We start from the raw sequence: 19,179 nt of genomic DNA on the forward strand, positions 1-19,179 counted from the left end.
AAGGTACGGACAGTGAGCTCAGCATCGATCATTGGGAAAAGCTGGAATCTGTTCTTAGAGTGGTAAAGGCAGGAGATTTGGAACAGTATGGCAATCCAACAGAGTCCAGCTGGCTTTATGCAAGGGAAATCATGTTAGATAAATTTGCTGGGCTTCTCTGAGGAACAGAAAAGGGTCGGCAATGGGGGAGCCAGTGGATGCAGTGTTGAAGGTTACAGGGCGAGAGCAGAGTGCACAGGGTTGGGAGTTTTGCACTGGCCGGCAGGGACTGACGGACAAACCAGACACAGAGGCAGGAGCTGGGTCATTTGCAGACTGACAGCTAGGTTCAGCATGAAGATTGAATCAAATTGTAGAGAGGGACAGGACAGAAACAGGCCCTTCGGCCCACCTTGTCCATGCTGACCCTGATGCCCATCCACACTGATCCCGCATTAGGCCCATGTCCATTTACCCCTTTCCTATCCAAGTACCTGTCCAACTGCCTTTGAAACATTGCGATTGTATCTGCATCCACCACCTCCTCTGGCAGCTCGATCCAGGTTACCACCACCATCCTGTGTGTGAGAAACTTGCCCCTCAGATCTCCTTTAAATTTCCTTAATTTAAACCTGTGCCCTCTTGTTCTAGACTCCCCTGCCCTGGGTAAAAGACTATCTACCCTATCCATGCCCCTCATAATCTTACAAACCCCCAAAAGGTCACCCCTCAGCCTCCCACGTTCCAGTGAGAACAAGCCCAGCCTGTCCACTCTCTCCTTTACGTGCAACAACCTCCCGCAATCCCCCCAACATCACCACATCCTTCCCTGGAGTGACCAGAACTGTACACAACACCTCATGTGCTCCAATCAATGTTCAGCACAACTGCGACATCCCAGTTCTTGTACTCACTGCCTCGGCCTTTGAAGGCAAATGCACCAAATACATTCTTCATTACCCTATCCACCTGTGTCTCCACTTTCAGGCAGCGATGGATCTGCACCCCAAGGTCCCTTAGTACATCAACGCTCCTAATGTCAGTGATGTTTACTCCTAACGCCCCACCAGAATCTGACTTCGCAAGTGCATTATACCACGCGTGTCAGGAGGTCCCAGCACTGATCCCTGTGGTACATCACTAGTTACAGAGGTCTCAACTCCGACCCCTGTGGTACATCACTAGTTACCGAGGTCACACCACTGACTCCTGTGTTACATCACTAGTTACAGAAGTCGTACCACTGACCCCTGTGGTACATCACTAGTTACTAAGGTTCCAGCACTGATCTCTGTGGTACATCATTAGTTACTGAGGTCCCAGCACCGATCCCTGTGGTACATCACTAGTTACAGAAGTCGTACCACTGACCCCTGTGGTACATCACTAGTTACCGAGGTCCCAGCACCGACCCCTGTGGTACATCACTAGTTACTAAGGTTCCAGCACTGATCTCTGTGGTACATCACTAGTTACTGAGGTCCCAGCACCGATCCCTGTGGTACATCACTAGTTACAGAAGTCGTACCACTGACCCCTGTGGTACATCACTAGTTACAGAGGTCCCAGCACTGATCCCTGTGGTACATCACTGCTTACCGAGGTCCCAGCACCGACCCCTGTGGTACATCACTAGTTACCGAGGTCCCAGCACCGATCTCTGTGGTACATCACTGGTTATAAACTACCAGTCAGATGCCCTGAATCTCTGCAGTTTTCTATCCCAAATTGTTGGTGAGACAGAGACATTGGATAAGCTCCATGCCGTGATGGGATGCGGTGATGGAGAGACATGGAACGACCACAGTTGGGGGAGTGTGGGGAGGGGGGCAGGAAGTGATGTGAAGCCCTGGAACCACAGAGGAGACGAGGTGTGAGGGTCGGACTTGTTTGTTGTTCTCCTGTTCTCCACGTTTGCTCTCATGTTCACCAGCTATCGTTCTCCTCGTTATCGTGCTGTGCTGCCAAGATAATCTGATTGACCTCATGCAATATTTGCAGGACAAAAAAGACTGAAACCTACCTGATACCAAAAGGCCGAGCAAGGTCCAGCTCCACTGGTGAGTTTGTTTTCTGCCAGAGTAAGCTGGTTCAGGTTGTCACGTTCACTGACATTAGAACATTATTTGCATGACAAATGTTGCTTTTTATTGACAGTGCTGGTGATCAGATAATTGCATGTGCCACAGTCTCTCTTGATGAAGCAGGTGATATATTCTGGGAGATCAAATGCAAGAGGAATCTGTACCGTAAATGACAGGACCCTGAGGAACATTGATGTTCAAGAAATCTTGGGGAGCAAGTCCATAGCTCCCTGAAAGTAGCAACACAGGTGCAGGGGGAGGTTGGGAAGGGTTACGGCACGCTGGCCTTAATCGGTTGGGCTGTTGGGTATAAAAGTTGAGAAGTCACGTTGCAGCTGTGTCAAACTTTGGTCAGGCCACATTTAGATGACTGTGTGCAGTCCTGGTCGCCACATTACAGGATGGATGTGGAGGCTTTGGAGAGGGTGCAAGAGAGGTTCACCAGGATATTGCCTGATTCAGAGAGTATTACCTATAAGGAGCGGTTGGACAAACTTGGATTGTTTTCCCTGGTGCGTTGGAAGCTGAGGGGAGACATATCTGAGGTTTATAAAATTATGAGTGGCTCAGATGGGGTAGATAGTCAGGGTCCTTTTCCTCGTCATAGATTTACACAGCACATTAACAGGCCCTTCGGCCCAACTAGTGAGATAGCAGACAGATGTAAGAAACAGAAAGTTGTAATAGTAGGGGATTTTAACTTTCCATATATTGACTGGGACTCCCACACTGTGAAAGGGTTGGATGGCTTGGAATTTGTCAAATGTGTTCAGGAAAGTTTTCTAAATCAATATATAGAGGTACCAATGAGAGAGAATGCAATACTTGATCTCCTATTAGGGAACCAGACAGGTCAGGTGACAGAAGTATGTGTAGGGGAGCATTAGTTTCAAGTTACTTATGGATAAGGACAGGTCTGGTCCTTGAGTGGAGGTTCTAAATTGGAGAAAGGCCAATTTTGTGGAAATGAGAAAGGATCTAGGACGAGTGGATTGGGATGAGTTGTTCTCTGGCAAGGATGTGCTCAGTCAGTGGAAGGCCTTCAAAGGTGAAATTTTGAGAGTGCAGAGTTTGCATGTTCCTGCCAGGATTAAAGGCAAAGTTAACAAGCATAGGGAACCTTGGTTTTCAAGGGATATTGGTGATCTGGTTAAGAAAAAGAGAGAGGTGTATAGCAGGTATAGGAAACTAGGAACAAATGAGGTACTTGTAGAAAAAGTAAGAAAATACTAAAGAAGGAAATCAGGAAGGTAAAAAGAAGACATGAGTTTGCTTTGGCAGATAATGTGAAGGTAAACCCGAAGGGTTTCTACAAGTACATGAAGAGTAAAAGGATAGTAAGGGACAAAATTGGTCCCCTAGAAGATCAGAGTGGTTGTCTATGTGTGGAGCCTCAGGAGATGGGGGAGATCTTAAACAGTGTTTACTCAGGAAACAGGCATAGTGGATATGGAAGGAAGGGAAACAAGCAGTAGGATCATGGAACATATAGAGATTAAAGAGGAGGAGGTGCTTGCTGCTTTACAGCGACTAAAGGTAGATAAATCCCCTGGGCCAGATAAGATATTTCCTTGGACATTGAGGGAGACTAGTGTAGAAATTGCAGGGGCCCTGGCAGATATATTTAAAATGTCCTTAGCCACGGGTGCAGTGCTGGAGGACTGGAGGGTAGCTCATGTTGTTCCGTTGTTTAAAAAAGGATCTAAAAGTAAACCAGGTAATTACAGGCCGGTGAGCCTGACATCAGTAGTGGGTAAATTACTGGAAGGTGTTCTGAGAGATCGGATATACAAGTATTTGGACAGCCAAGGGCTGATTAAGGATAGTCAGCATGGCTTTGTGCGTGGTAGATCATGTTTAACGAATCTTGTAGAGTTTTTTGAGGAGGTTACCTAGAAAGTAGGTGAAGTCTGTGGATGATGTCTACATGGACTTTAGTAAGGCCTTTGACAAGGTCCCACATGGGAGGTTAGTTCAGAAGTTTCACACACTAGGTATCTATAGAGAGGTTGTAAACTGGATTCGAAATTGGCTGTATGGGAGAAGACAGAGTGGTAGTGGATGATTGTTTCTCAGACTGGAGGCCTGTGACTAGTGGTGTGCCTCAGGGACCTGTGCTGGGGCCATTGTTGTTTGTTGTCTATATCAATGATCTAGATGATAATGTAGTAAATTGGACCAGAAAGTTTGCTGATGACACTAAGATTGGAGGCGCAGTGGACAGCGAGGAAGGCTTTCAAAGCTTGCAGAGGGATCTGAACCAACTGGAAGAATGGGCCAGAAAATGGCAGATGGAATCTAATGCAGACAAGTGTGAGGTGTTGCATTTTGGAAGGACAAATTAAGGTAGGACATACACAGTAAATGGTAGGGCACTGAGGAGTGCGGAGGAACAAAGGGATCTGGGAGTTCAGATACATAATTCCCTGAAAGTGGCGTCACAGGTAGACAGGGTTGTAAAGAAGGCTTTTGGCATCCTGGCATTCATAAATCAAAGTATTGAGTATAGGAGTTGGGATGTTATGGTGAGGTTGTATAAGACATTGGTGAGGCCAAATTTGGAGTATTGTGTGCAGTTCTGGTCACCTAACTATAGGAAGGATATCAGTAAGATTGAAAGAGTGCAGAGCAGATTTACTAGAATGTTGCCGGGTCTTCAGGAGTTGAGTTACAGGGAAAGATTAAACGGGTTAGGACTTTATTCCTTGGAGCGCAAAAGAATGAAGGGAGATTTGATAGAGGTTTACAAAATTATGAGGGGTATAGGCAGAGTTAATGTGAGTAGGCTCTTTCCACCTAGATTAGGAGAGATAAGTATGAGAGGACATGGCTTCAGGGTGAAAGGGGAAAAGTTTAGGGGGAACATTAGGGGGAACTTCTTCACTCAGAGAGTGGTGGGAGTGTGGAACGAGCTGCCATCTGATGTGGTAAATGCAGGCTAACTCTTGAGTTTTAAGAATAAATTGGATAGATACATGGACGGGAGAGGTCTGGAGGGTTACGGACTGGGTACAGGTCAACGGGACTAGCGGAATAACGTTTCGGCACAGACTAAAAGGGCCGAATGGCCTGTTTTTCTGTGCTGTACTGTTCTATGGTTCTATGGTTCTAATTCGTCCATGCCACTCAAGATGCCTCACTGAACTCGTCCCATTTGCCTGCGTTAAGTCCGTATCCGTCTAAACCCTTCCTGTCCACATACCTGTCCAAGTGCCTTTTAAGCATTGTAACTGTACCCGTCTCTCCCACTTCCTCTGGCAGTTCGTTCCATACACCCACCACCCTCTGTGTGACGAAGGTCCCTTTTAAATCTTTCCCCTCTCACCATAAGCCCTCTGGTTTATGGTTCCCCTTCCCTGGGAAATAGACTGAGTGCATTCACCCTGTCTCTACCCCCACGACTTTAAGATACCTGTATAAGGTCATCCCTCAGTCTCCTACGTGCCAAGGAATAAGTTCCTCGCCTGACCAACCTCTCCCTATAACTCAGACCCCCAAGTCCTGGCAACATCCTCGTAAATCTTCTCTGCATTCTTTCCAGCTCAATGACATCTTTTCTACAGCAGGGAGACCAAAACTGTCCACAGTACTCCAAGTTTGGCTTCACAAATGTCTTGTACAACTGCAACATAATCTCCCAACTTCTCTATTCAATTCTCTGACCGACGAAGGCCGGCATGTCAAAAGCCTTCCTCACTGTGACTCCACTTTAAGGGAACTGTGCACCTGTACTCCAGGGTCCCTCTGTTCTACAACACTCCCCAGGGCCCTTCCATTCAATGTAAAAGTCCGACCTTGACTTGTCTTTCCAAAGTGTAACACTGCACTTCTCTGAATTAACTTCCATTTGCCATTCCTTGGCCCACCTACCCTGCCGATCAAGGTCCCGCTGCAATTGTTGATTCTCCTCTTCACTGTCTATGACATCACCTGATTTAGTGCCATCTGTAAACTTACTAACTATTCCTCATATATTCTCATCCAAATCGTTAATGTAGATGCCAAATAACAATGGGCCCAGTACTGACCCTGGGGCACACCACTGGTCACAGACCTCCAGTCTGAAAAACATCCTTCCACCATCACCCTCTGTTTCCCACCATCCAGCCAATTGTGTACCCAGCTCTCCATGGACTCCATGCGATGTAACCTACCAGAGCAGCTACCATGTGGAACCTCATCAAAAGCCTGACTGAAATCCACATATACTACATCTACCTCCCTCCCCTGGTCAACCTTTCCTGTCATTTCATAAAAAACCTCAATCAAATTTGTAAGACATGCTCTCCCACGCACGACGCCACGTTGGCTACTTAACTGAATTGAACGCCATTTGCCATTTCTCGGCCCACTTACCCAGCTGATCAAATCCCTCTGTAATTTTTGATAACCTTCTTCACTGTCCACTATACCACCTATTTTAGTATCATCTGCTACCTTATTAACCATGCCTTGTACATTCTCATCCAAGTTATTTATATAAGTACTAATATAATAACAAACAATATGGTAACAACGACGGGCCAGCACCGAGCCCTGAGTCACAGGCCTCTAGTCCAAGAAACAACTTTCCACCATCACCCTCTCCTTCCTACCATCACACCAATTGTGTATTAACTCTGCTCCCTCTCCCTGGATCCCATGCCCTGTAACCTTCCAGACCAGCCTTTAATGTGGGATCTTGCTGAAGTCCATATAGATAACATCCACCTCCCTGCCCTCATCAGTATTCTTGTTTAATTCTTCAGAAAAAATTTGTGAGACACGACTTCCCACGCTCAAAGCCCTGCTGACTATCCCTGATTACACCTTCCAATGCAGGTAGATCCTGTCCCTCTGAATCCCCTCCAGTAACTTCCCCACCACTGATGTCAGACTGACCGGCCTGTAGTTCCATGGCTTGTCCTTGCTGCTCTTCTTAAATAAAGGCACAACAATGGAGCCACCCTCCTGTCCTTCGGAACCTCACCTGTGGCTAAAGATGATGCAAAAGGGTGTCTTCCCAAGGTTTCCACAAGGTCCAAGGATGAACTTGGTCAGCTCCTGGGGATTTATCCACCCTAACATGCTGTCAATTCCTCCTCTTTGGTAATTTGTAAGTGTTAAATACTAAAGGACATCGGTTTAAGTCGTGAGGGAGAAGGGGATTTATGAGGCAACATTTTTTCTACACAGCGAATGGTCGATGCACGAAACACACCACTGGGGCTGGTGGTGGAAGCAGATACAAGAGCAATGTTTGGACAGACACATGGACGGGCAGGGAATGGGGGGGGTGGGGGGGTGCGGACTGTGTGCAGGCAGATGGGATTAGTGTAGATGGTTGGCGCATACATTGTGGGCCGAAGGGCCTGTTCCTGTGCTGTACTGTTGTATGATGGCCTTGGGAGAATCTGGTGGATCTTATGTTGGTCATGAGGGCTGATTCCAGGAGAGGGAAGGGTGCAGTGGGCATCAGGGGCAGTGAGCAGTGTCTGAGATGAGTGGTGAAGTCACATTCACTGCTCCTTCTGAGACAAAGATGCGAGGAAGGGTGTAGTCAGCTCAGCCACCTGGTGAAGGGACATCATGTATGAAGTCAACACGCACTGGAAGCATTGGCTGTGGTTCACGAACGCTGGACACCTTGTCCATTTTCAGTAGCTATCCACAGTGCTCACTGTGCTGTGTCCCGCATCCCAATTACTTATCCATCTATCTATTTATTTATTAATCAGTCACATGTACAGTCACATGAAAGGCATCTTGTTGCATTACTGAGAATGTGCTGAGGGGCAGCCCGCAAGTGTCGCCACGCTTCCAGCGCCAACACAGCGTACCCACAACTTCCTAACCCGTACGTCTTTGGAATGTGGGAGGAAACCGGAGCACCCGGAGGAAACCCACGCAGACACGGGAGGAACGTACAAACTCCTTACAGACAGCGGCGGGAATTGAACCCAGGTCGCTGGCACTGTAATAGTGTTACGCTAACCGCTGCACTACCGTGCCACCCAGTAATGATATGCTGGCTTTAAGAGTCATGGAGTTAAAATCTCTTCAACCCTTCTGCGTCCCAGTGCACTGTGGGGGCGGGGGGGGGTGGTGTAGGTGGGGTGGGGTGTGAATTGGGAGTAGAGCAGTGAACTGCTGAGCCTCTCAGATGGCGAACAGATGGAGTCATGGTCACAGCACAGGAACAGGCCCTTCGTCCCACGGTGTCCGTGCTGACCGCCATGCTTATCCCACTAATCCCACCTGCCTGCATTAATTCCATCTGCTCACTCAGGCTGTCGTTTAAACGCCGTTCCTGTTCCTGCCTCCACCACCTCCTCTGGCAGCTCGTTCCACATACCGACTACTCCTTGTGTGAAAACGTTACCCCTCAGATCCCCTTTACAGCTCCTCCCTCTCACCTTAAACCCATGCCCTCTGGCTTTTGACCCCCCCCACCATGGGAAAACGACTCTGACTATCCACCCCATTTATGCCTCTCATAATTTTATAAAGCTCTGTCATGTCACCTCTCAGCTGCTTCACTCCAGGGACAACGTGCCCAGCTTCTCCAATCTCCTCTTGCAACTTAATCCTCCCAATCCGGGCAACATCCTTGTGAATCTCTTCGGCACCCTCTGTCCTGTGGTGTGGTGGTCGGAACTGCCCATGGTGCTCCGAGTGTGATACAGCTGTAACAGGATGTCCCAGCTCTTGTACTCAGTGCCTCAGCCAATGAGAGCAAGTGTGCCACAGATTTCTTCACCACCCTGTTTCAGTGAACTGTGTACCTGCACACCCAGGACTGTCTGTTCAACAACACTGTGTACGTCCTGCCCTGTTTTAACTTCCCAAAATGCAACACTTTTTTTAAATTTTAAATTTTAAATTTTATTTACAGCGTGGTAACAGGCCCTTCTGGCCCAACGAGTCCGCGCCGCCCATTTTAAACCCAAATTAACCTACCCGTACGTCTTTGCAATGTGGGAGGAAACCGGAACACCCGGAGGAAACCCACGCAGACACAGGAGAACGTACAACCTCCTTACAGACAGCAACGGGAATCGAACCAGAATTAGCGCTGTAATAGCGTCGCGCTAACCGCTACGCTACCGTGCCGCCACTTTGCACTTGTCTGAGTTAAATTCCATCTGCCATTCCTCGGCCCACTTCCCCATTGCACAGCAGGGAAACAGGCCCTTCAGCCCAACTCATCAGTGCCGACCAAGGTGCCCACCTGAGCCAGTCCCATTTGCCTGTGTTTGCCCCATATCCCTCTAATCCCTTCCTCTCCTTGTACCTGTCTAAATGTCTTTGACAATATCTACCACAAAGTCCTCCTCCAAAACCCAACCAACTTCATGAGAGGTGATTTTTCACCCACAAAACCACACTGACTATCCTGAATTAATCCTTGCCTTTCCAAATGCAAATAAATCCTATCCCTCAGAAACCCTTCTGATAATTTGCCACCACCGATTCAAGGATCTCCAGCCTGCAGTTCTGTTCTTCATCCCTGCTGCCCTTCTTGGATAAAGGAACAACATCAGCTACCCCCCAGTCTTCTGGTACCTCACCTGTGGCGAATGAAGATACAAAAAAATCTCTGCCAGGGCCCCAGCAACATCCTCTCATCCTCCTCCTCTACTTCCAATTACATCCGAGGATATACCTGATCAGGTCCCATTTCCTGTGGCTCCCTAAGGGGGCCTGCTCCCTCCCCAAGCTACCCTTTCACTCCCAACATAATGATAGAATCTTTTTGGATTCTTATCTGCCAGGGAAACTCATGACCTCCTTTTTACCCTCCTAATTTCTTTCTTAAGTGTTCTTCTACATCTCCTATACTCCTCCAGGGATTCATTGGATCCCAGCTGCCTGTACCTGACCCATGCCTCCTCCTCTTTCCTGGCCAGAGCCTTAAGATCCATAGTCAACCAGGGCTCCTGCCAGCCTCACCTTTCACTCTAACAGGAACATGCTGGCCCTGAACTCTTCCCATCTCACCATTGAAAGCCTCCCATTTGTTTCCTACTTGCCTCCCTCCCAAACAGCATCTCCCAATCAACTTTTGCCAGTTCCTGTCTGATGCCACCAACATTAACCTTGCTCCAATTTAGGACTTCAACCCGAGGACCAGTCCTTTATTTTGCCATCGCTATCTTGAAACTAATGAAATTATGGTCACTGGTCCCAAAGTGCTCCACCACTGACACATCAACCACTTGCCCAGCCTCATTTGTGAAGAGGAGGTCAATTGTAGCTCCTTCTCTAGAAAGGCAATCCACAGATTGTTTCAGAAAACTGCCCTGGACACGCTGACCAAATTTTGCCCCGTCCAATCCCTTCGCGCCATTGCAGTCCCTGTCAATATTCGCCAAGTTAACGTCACCTACCTATCATTCCTACACTGTCCGTGAAACCCTTCCATATTTAACCCTTCCTTTAATTCCTGATATCTACTGGGGACCAATAGCATAAACCCATCAAAGTGACCCACGGTTTATAATTTCCAATTTCTACCCATTTGGCCTTACTGGACGTTGCCTCGGGGATGTCCTCTCTCAGAACTACTCGGAGCTGCCACTCCCGTCCGTCCCTCAGCCATGTTACTGTAACAGCTGTTCCGTGTACCGATCCATGCCCCAAGTTTCTCTGCTTTACCCGTCAGGCTTCTTGTATTGAAATAAATGTGGTTTAACCTGTCAGACCTTGCCCGCTCCCTGCCCTGCCCCTGCCTATCCTGCTTACCGAACCTGCTCACTTCAACCTCTACATTTGCTTCAACTTTCTCACCTGCTGCACGACTGCTTTGGGTCCCACCCCCAGCCCCCCTCCCCCCCCACTGCCAGACTAGTTCAAACCCTTGCTGGTAGCACCAGCAAATCTCCCTGTCAGGATATTGGTTCCCCTCCAGTTCAGATGCCACCCGCCCCTCTGGTACAGGTCACCAGCCGGAGAGGGGACCCCACTGGTCTGAGGAGCTTTTTAGACAGCACCTGAGTTTTGAGAAGTAGGCTTGATATTGGCTGGAATTGGAGCTTGGGAATCAGAGTCCCAGCTTCCAACAGAAGAGTCCGCCAGTGTCACTAAGGCATCAGGTTGCTGCCGTCTTACAGCCGCTTTTTGATTCTTTCATCTTTGCCCACGTCCTGCCTTCTTGGGTTTTTGACTTAGAGTCAAGTGATCATCCAAGCACGGCCCCGCTGTCGATGAACATTCAGTCACAGAGTCATCCAGTTGTACAGCTCATCCACGTCCACCTCTTTGCCTGTCTGCACTAATCCCACTTGCCTGCGTTAGGACCATACCCTTCTATGTCTATTGACGTGCTTGTCTGAGTGCCTCTTGAACAAAGTGATTGGATCTGATTCCACATCCTCCTCTGAAGCATGCTCCCGATATCAACCACTCTCTGGGCAGAAAACTAACCCCGAGATCCCCTTTAGATCTCCTGCCTCTCAAAGCTGTGCTCTCATGTTTTTGATACTCCTACAATGGGAAAAAGATCCTATCTATGTCCCTCACAATCTTATATAATCAGGTCAGCCCTCAACTCCTGGGTTCCATTGAGGACAGACCCAGCCTGTCCAGTCTCTCCCTATGACCACAGCTGTCCGCTCCAGGCAACACTCCGTTGAATCTCCTCTGCATCCTCTCCAGTGCAGTCACATCCTTCCTGTAGTGTGCTGACCAGGACTGCACACAGTGCTCCAATCGTGGCAGTGTTTTCTAAAGTTTCAACAAAACGTCCCAGCTTTTATACTCCATGAAGGCAAGCACACCACCTGCCTTTTTCACCACCCTATCCACCTGTGTTACCACTTTCAGGAAGCAATGTCACTCTGTTCATTGACAATCCTCAGTGCCCTACCATTTACTTTCAATGTCCTACCCCTATTTGGTTTCTCTAAGTGCATCTCCTCACACTTATTGGGATTAAATTCCATCTGCCAAACCTCTGCCCAACCTTCCAACTAATGTACATCTTGCCTAAGACAATCTCCCATCACCAAGTCAATTTTGCATCCAATTAGCCAGCTCGCCTTTGAGCTCATGTGCCTTCACCTGCTGGACCAGCCTACCATAAGGGAACTTGTCAAATTTCTTTCTAAAGTCCACATAATCACCTGCCTGTTGTTCCCTGGCTTATCCCTGCTGAATAAAGAAATTTGCTATCCTCCAGTCTTCTGGTACCTCACTGGTGGCTGGTGGAGGTGCAAAAATCTCTGTCAAAGCCCCAGCTCTCTCCTCCCTTCCATGGTATTCTGGGATAGATCTGATCCAGCCCTGGCAATTTATCCACCCTTGTGTGTTCCAAGTATCTAACACCTCCACCTCCACCTATATGCTCCAGACTATCAATGTATCCCTCCCTGAACTCACTATCCTTCACATCCTTCTCCTTGGTGAATCCGGACAGGAAGTATTCATTTAGGACCTCACCTACATCCCCTGGCTCCACACATAGATTACCCCTTTGGTCCCTGAGGGAACCCAATCTTTTCCTAGCTGCCCTCTTAGGGTTATAGAGGGTTATAGGGTTATAGAGTCATCCCTTCAGCCCATCCCACCTCAGCTTGTCCCATTTGCCTGCATTTGGCCCATTTCCTTCTAAACCTTTCCTATCCGTCTACCTGTCCAAATGCTTTTTAAATGTTGTTAATGTACCTGCCTCAACCACTTCCTCTGGCAGCTCGTTCCATATACTGACCACCCTCCGGGTGAAAAGTTACCCCTCAGGTTCCTATTAAATCTCTCCCCTCTCAGCTTAAACCTATGCCATCTGGTTCTTGATTCCCCGACCCTGGGGAACAGACCGTTTCTGTCTTTCTGTAGATCTGTCTATCTACCTATCTATTATTTGTTGACCTATTTTTGCCCCTCATGATTTTTACACATCTATAAAATCATCCCACATTCTCCTACGCTCCATTGAAAAAGTCCCAACCTCTTTCCATCTCTGAGTCCTGGCAACATTCTCGTAAATCTCCTCTGCACTCTTTCCAGCTTAATGGCATCTATCCTGTAGCAGGGAGACCAAAACTGAACACAATATTCCGAATGCAGCCTCACCAACATCTTGTACAATTGCAACATAATGTCCCAACTTCTGTCCTCAGTGCCCTGACTGATGAAGGCCAGCGTACCCTGTCTACCTGTGGCACAACTTTCAAGGAACTGTTTACTTGTACCCCTGGGTCCCTCTGTTCTACAACACTCCCCAGGGCCCTACTGTTCACTGTATAAGTCCTGTCCTGGTTTGATCTCCCTCTGTCAATGCATGATATGCTGGATGATAGCTTTTATTTAATCCCTGCATAGAAACAGCAAAAGGCATGCAGCCCACCCAAGATGCAAAGGCTTCAGGGTAGCTGAGACCAGTTGAGTGAGTGGTGGCAACATGGCAAAGCTGAAGGATGTGGATAAAGGCAAAGTTACCCACCAGCGGGAACAACAGAAGGGCAGCATGTTATTTACATGGTCATAGACTGGGGAGTGTTAATGTTCCGAGAGGTGTGGGCATTCCTGTAAAACGATCACTGAAAGCAAACCTGCAGAGAAGCAAGCAGTTCCACAGGAAAATGATAGGTTGCCCTTCACAGCAAGTGGGTTTGAGTTCAGGATCAAAGGTTGTACCGGCCTGTAGTGAGAAGGCAGCTGGTACAATCCTTGTTTCGGGAAGGATTAACCAGACTGATTTCTGGGATGGTGGCACTGCCACCCCCGGACCGGTGAGAGGTTGGGTCGACTTGGTTCATGTTCACAGGAGTTTAGAAGGATGGGAGTCAAAATGTACACAACTCTGCCAGGCTGGCTGCAAGGAGGGCGTCTCCCCTGGCTGGTGGGGTAAGGGGTGTTCTCGAACTGGGATTGGCCTTAGGACTGAGAAGAGGTGACGGTTCCTCACCCAGAGGAGAACCTGTGGAATTCTCTACCAGAGGGCAGAGCAGGCCAAGTCGCTGAATATACTGAAGAAAGTTTTTTTTACACAAAGGTGGTAAGTACGTGGAACGAGCTGCCAGAGGAAGTGGTTGAGGCAGGTACAACAACAGCTTTTAAAAGACGGTTCAACAGGTACATGGATAGGAAAAGTTTAGAAGGTCATGGGCCAAACACGGGCAAATGGGACCAACTTGGATGGGCATCTTGGTCGGCATGGACCAGTTGGGCTGAAGGGCCTGTTTCCGTGCTGTGTGAGTCTATGAATTCTCAGGAGGTAGAGAGGTTTCTGGACACAAAATGCCTTGGGCAATATGACACTGAGGTAGAAGATCAGCTGTGATCATATTGTATGTTGGAGCAGTGTCGATGGACTGAATGGCCCATTCCTGCTCCTCTGTATTTGTTTCCATTCAAATATGAACATTAGAACCCACACTAGAAAAGAATGAACATGAAACCCCAGCAGCCATGGTCAGTAAATACCCAATAGTTTTCTTGGTTTGGCCAAGTGTTCTGCACCTTCACACTAACCTTGTTCTTTCTTTCTAGAAATCACAGGTCCAATGTTGCTCCAAGCATATCGTTCAATTGCAGATTATCAGAAGAATTCCAAGTATGAAATGAGCATTCAGACTGGGGATATTGTGGAGATTGTGGAGAAACATGAAAATGGTAAGAAGATCCTCTTCCTCAAAGAAATGTCCTCAACGTTCCTTGTGTATCCTCACCACCGCCACATGGCTTTGTTTACTCTGCCTGAGTCACCCTACTGTTGCGCCCTGCTTCCATCTCCGCCAGTAGTCAGCTCTTGTCAGAGAGGTCACCAATGTCTTACTGCTGCCCTGGGATGTGTTGGAGGATGTAATTCTGCAGGAAGGTGGAAAATTCCCAGTTCCCACCTTAATATCCCAACAGTTGCCACTGACAGACAGACGTAAGATGAACTTCTTTCAGTAATTCACCAAAAACTCGAGAGTCTGAGGGAACTTAACAGGAACCCAAAGGTTGTATCAAGGGGTTTTAAATGTAGTTGAGTTTGTGTTTTGATTTTCACTAAACAGTTAAATAGCCTTAAAACTAAAGGAACTCATAAATAAATTTTATCTGTGAATAAGATGAGGTGGCTGGCTTGTGTCACCCACAGCTGAAGGAACAGTCGGAGAAGGACTGGGTGACCAGCAGGCAGAGGAAGGAAGGAGAGCCGGAGGTGGGGTTACCCTGGTATGCATTCCACTCCAAAACTGTTCCTCCCTGTTGGGAAACGGTGGGGTGAATGTATGTCTGAGTCCAGCCAGAAGTGAGATCACAGTAATGTGGGTGGTTCAGCTGCTCAGAGGGGCAAGGAGGAGGAGCAAGGTCCAAGGGTACCAGGGGTAGGAGACCTGCATGTGAGGGAATGGACAGATGTAGATGTGAATCTTCAGTGCCAGGCTCAGGGATGTCACAGAAAGGCTGCAGGAGGGAGGGTAAAACACCAGAGGTCGTGATCCATGACAAGGTGAGTAAACGGAAGGATGAGGTCCTACAACATGAGTTTAGGGAGCTAGGTTACAGACTGAGTTGTAATCTCCGGATTACTTCCAGTACCATGTGCTAGTGAGTCCAGGAATAGGATACCGAGTGGTGCAGGAGGGAGGGCTTCCCATTTCTGGATCACTGAGGCCGTTTCTGGCGTAGGTGGGACTTGTACAAGCAGGACAGGTACACCTCAATGGGAACAGGGCCCTTACTGGGAGATTGGCACAGGCTCCTGGGGAGGGTTTAAACAAATCTGGCAGGGACACAGTGTAAATGTACAGGGGTAAGGTGTCCTGTCCCTTTACATTTCAACCCCAAAGTGCAACACCGCACACTTGCCTGGATTGAACTCCATCTACAACTAATCTCTATCCCACTGTATCCTTTGCCAGTCTTCTACACTATCCACACCACCACCAATCTTTGTATCTTCTGCAAACTTACTAACCTACCCATCTACATTTTCATCCAGGTCATTTATATACATCACAAACAGCAGGTCCCAGTACGGATCCCTGTGGAACACCGCTGGTCACGGACCTCCAGCCAGAATAAGTCCCATCAACTACTACACTCTGTCTACTGTGAACAAGCCAATTTTGAATCCAAACGGCCAAGTCACCGTGGATCCCATGCATCTTAATCTTCTACCGTGAAAGAGTTTGTCAAACACTTTACTAAAATCCATGTGGACAACAGCCACAGCTCTACCTTCATCAATCACCCTCATCACCTCCTCGAAAACTCAGTCAAGTCAGTACGACATGACTTGCCCCGCAAAAACCCATGCTGACTGTCCCTAATTAGGCCATGGTTTTCCAAATGCTCATAAATTCTACCCCTAAGAATCCTGTCCAATAGCTTCCCTGCCACTGATGTGAGACTCACCGGTCTGTAATTTCCAGGATTATCCTTATTTCCCTTCTTGAACAAGGGAACAACATTAGCCACTCGCCAGTCCTCCATGATCTTGCCTGTGGCTAGTGAGGACATGAAGATCTTGATCAAGGCCCCAGCAATCTCATCTCTCGCCTCTCTCAGTAACTTGGGGCACATCCCATCAGGCCCTGGGGACTTATCCACCTTAATGTTCTGTAAGAGACCAAACACCCCCTCCTTATTTATCTCAAAATTCCCCAGCATGTTAGCGCGCTCCACACTGACCTCACTGTCCTCCACGTCCTTGGTAAATACTGATGCAAAGTACTCATTTAGGAAATTGCCCACATCCTCCGCCTCCAAACACATGTTCCCTCCTTTATCCTTGAATGGTCCTACCCTCTCCCTAGTTAGCTTCTTGCTCTAATGTATGAATAGAATGCCTTGGGATTCTCTTTAATCCTACTTGCCAAGGACTTTTCATGGCCCCTCCTGGCTCTCCTAATTCCCTTGAGTTCTTTTCTGGTTTCATTATAATCCTCAAGGACCCTCTTTGGTTTTAGCTTCCTAAACCTTACTGGTATTTCCTTTTCCTTCTTGACTAAGTTCACCACCTCTCTCGACATCCAAGGTTCCCTCACCCTGCCCTCCTCGTCCTTCCTCCTCACTGGAACATCCCCGTCCTTCACTCTATGCAGTTGGTCTTTAAACACCGTCCACATTGTCAGATGTGGACTTGCCCAGAAACAGTTGTTCCCAGTTAACTCTCCCTAGTTCCTGCCTAATGTTCTCATAATTTACCCTGCCCCAATTTAATACTCTCCCAGACTTATCCTTATTCATAACTATCTTGAAACTTAAAGAGTTGTGGTCACTGTTCCCTAACTGTTCTCTCACTGAAAGGTTGGTCATCTGGCCAGGCTCATCTCCCAACACCAGGTCCAGTACGGCCCCTCCTCTTGTTGGACTATCCACACACTGATTTAAGAATCCCTCCTCGATGCGCCTACCAAATTCTGCCCCGTCTAAATCTCTTGCACTAAGGAGGTCCCCGTCTATATTGGGGAAGTTGAAGCCACCCGCGACAACTCTGTTGTTTTTGCGCCTTTCTCTAATCTGCCTGCATATCTACTCTTCAGTGGTGGCTACTTGGTGGTGGTGGTGGTGGGGGGGGTCTGTTGTATAATCCCATCAGAGTGATTGCAACGTTCTTATTTTTGAGTTCCACCCATATAGACTCAGTGGACGAGCCCTCTGTTCTGTCCCCTCTGAGTGCAGCTGTGATCTTGTCCCTGATTAACAGTGTAACTCCTCACCCCCTTACCTCCCCCCTCCCCCTTACCTCTTTCTCTAACTTTTCTAAAACATCGAAACCCTGGAACATTAAGCACCCAGTCCTGTCCCTCTCTCAACCAAGTCTCTGTACTGGCCACCACATCATAGTTCCATGTATTGATCCATGCTTGAAGTTCATCACCCTTACCCCTAATACTCCTAGCATTAAAATACACCCACTTCACTCTGTCCATCCCATCGTGTCTATTACCCTGCTCCTGCCTGTCCTTCCTTACAGACTTACTGGTCATGACACCTTCTTTCCTCTCAATCCCTCCACTTCCTGACCCGGTGCTCTGGTTCCCATCCCCCTGCCAAACCCGTTTACACCCTCCCGGGTAGCACTGCGACCCTCCAGGCCAGGATATTGGTTCCCCTCCAGTTAAGGTGCAACCCTTGTACAGATTGCTTCTGCTCCAGAGGAGGTTTCAGTGATCCAAGATCCTGAATGCCTGCCCCCTGCACCACTTCCTTAGCCACTTGTTCTATCTTTCTATTCCTGCCCTGACCAGCATGTGGCTCCGGGAGTAATCCAGGAGTTACTACCTTTGAGGTCCTGCTTTGCAGCCTCTTTCCTAAAGCATTGTGCTGAACCTCCTCCTGCTTTCTACCTACGTCGTTAGTGCCAATGTGCACCATGACCTCTGGCTGCTCCCCCTCCCCCTTGAGAAAGTTCTGCTTGACATGCTTGACCCTGGCACATGAGAGACAACACATCACCTTAGGGTTCCTTTTACGGCCACAGAATCTCTTGTGTCTCCCCCTAACCATCGAGTCTCCTATCACTTCAGTCCTGTCTGCCTTTGCCCCTCCCTGCTGAGCTTCAGCTGCGGCCTCAGAGTGTGACAGACCTGGCTACTGCTGCTGCTTTCACATGAATGGTCATCACCCCAGCAGTACCCAAAGGGGTAGATGTTGCTGAGGGGAATGGCCACAGGGGGATCCTGCACTGTCTGCCTGCTCCTTCTACCTTTCCTGGTGGTCACACAACTACCTGCTGCCTGCACCTCTATGTTGCTCTTAGCATTCCAGATGATCCTAAGTATGTCCAAGTCCAGCTCCAGATCCTTCATGCAGACAGTCAGGAGCTGCAGCTGGGTGCACTTCCTACAGGTGAAGTCATCAGGGATACTGGCAGTCTCCCTGATCTCCCACATCCTGCAGGAGGGGCAAGCCACTTCCCTAATGGCCATTCCCAGCTATGCTAATTGGAAGAGTAATTCCAAGGAAAACTTTACCTGCCCTTACCCATTCCTCTGCTCAGCCTCATCTCAACGAAGCCTCTCGAACCAAAGCTTCATCACTTATACCCAAACACTGCACTCACAGATCAAACACGGCCACTCCCCAGTCCACTCACGCTTGCCTCTCTTTTGTTTACTGACGGAAGCTGACTTGGTAGCCCGTTTTTAAACTTTGAAGCTCTTGATTGGCTCTGCCTCTGTCCAGTCACAGAAAACTTTGA

At 48.2% G+C, this 19,179-nt stretch overlaps 1 protein-coding gene across 1 annotated transcript in view; it reads left to right on the top strand.

Moving 5' to 3' along the window:
- The window catches only part of ncf1 (neutrophil cytosolic factor 1), a 97,832-nt gene that overhangs the window by 54,406 nt on the left and 24,247 nt on the right, over positions 1–19,179 (top strand). The window contains exons 5-6 of the mRNA XM_052035756.1: positions 1,981–2,039; positions 14,532–14,654. Of these exons, the coding sequence (XP_051891716.1) occupies positions 1,981–2,039; positions 14,532–14,654 (182 nt within the window). The remainder of the gene's footprint in view (positions 1–1,980; positions 2,040–14,531; positions 14,655–19,179) is intronic.

Source organism: Pristis pectinata, chromosome 21 (genome assembly GCF_009764475.1).
Source record: "Pristis pectinata isolate sPriPec2 chromosome 21, sPriPec2.1.pri, whole genome shotgun sequence".
Classification (NCBI taxonomy): domain Eukaryota; kingdom Metazoa; phylum Chordata; class Chondrichthyes; order Rhinopristiformes; family Pristidae; genus Pristis; species Pristis pectinata.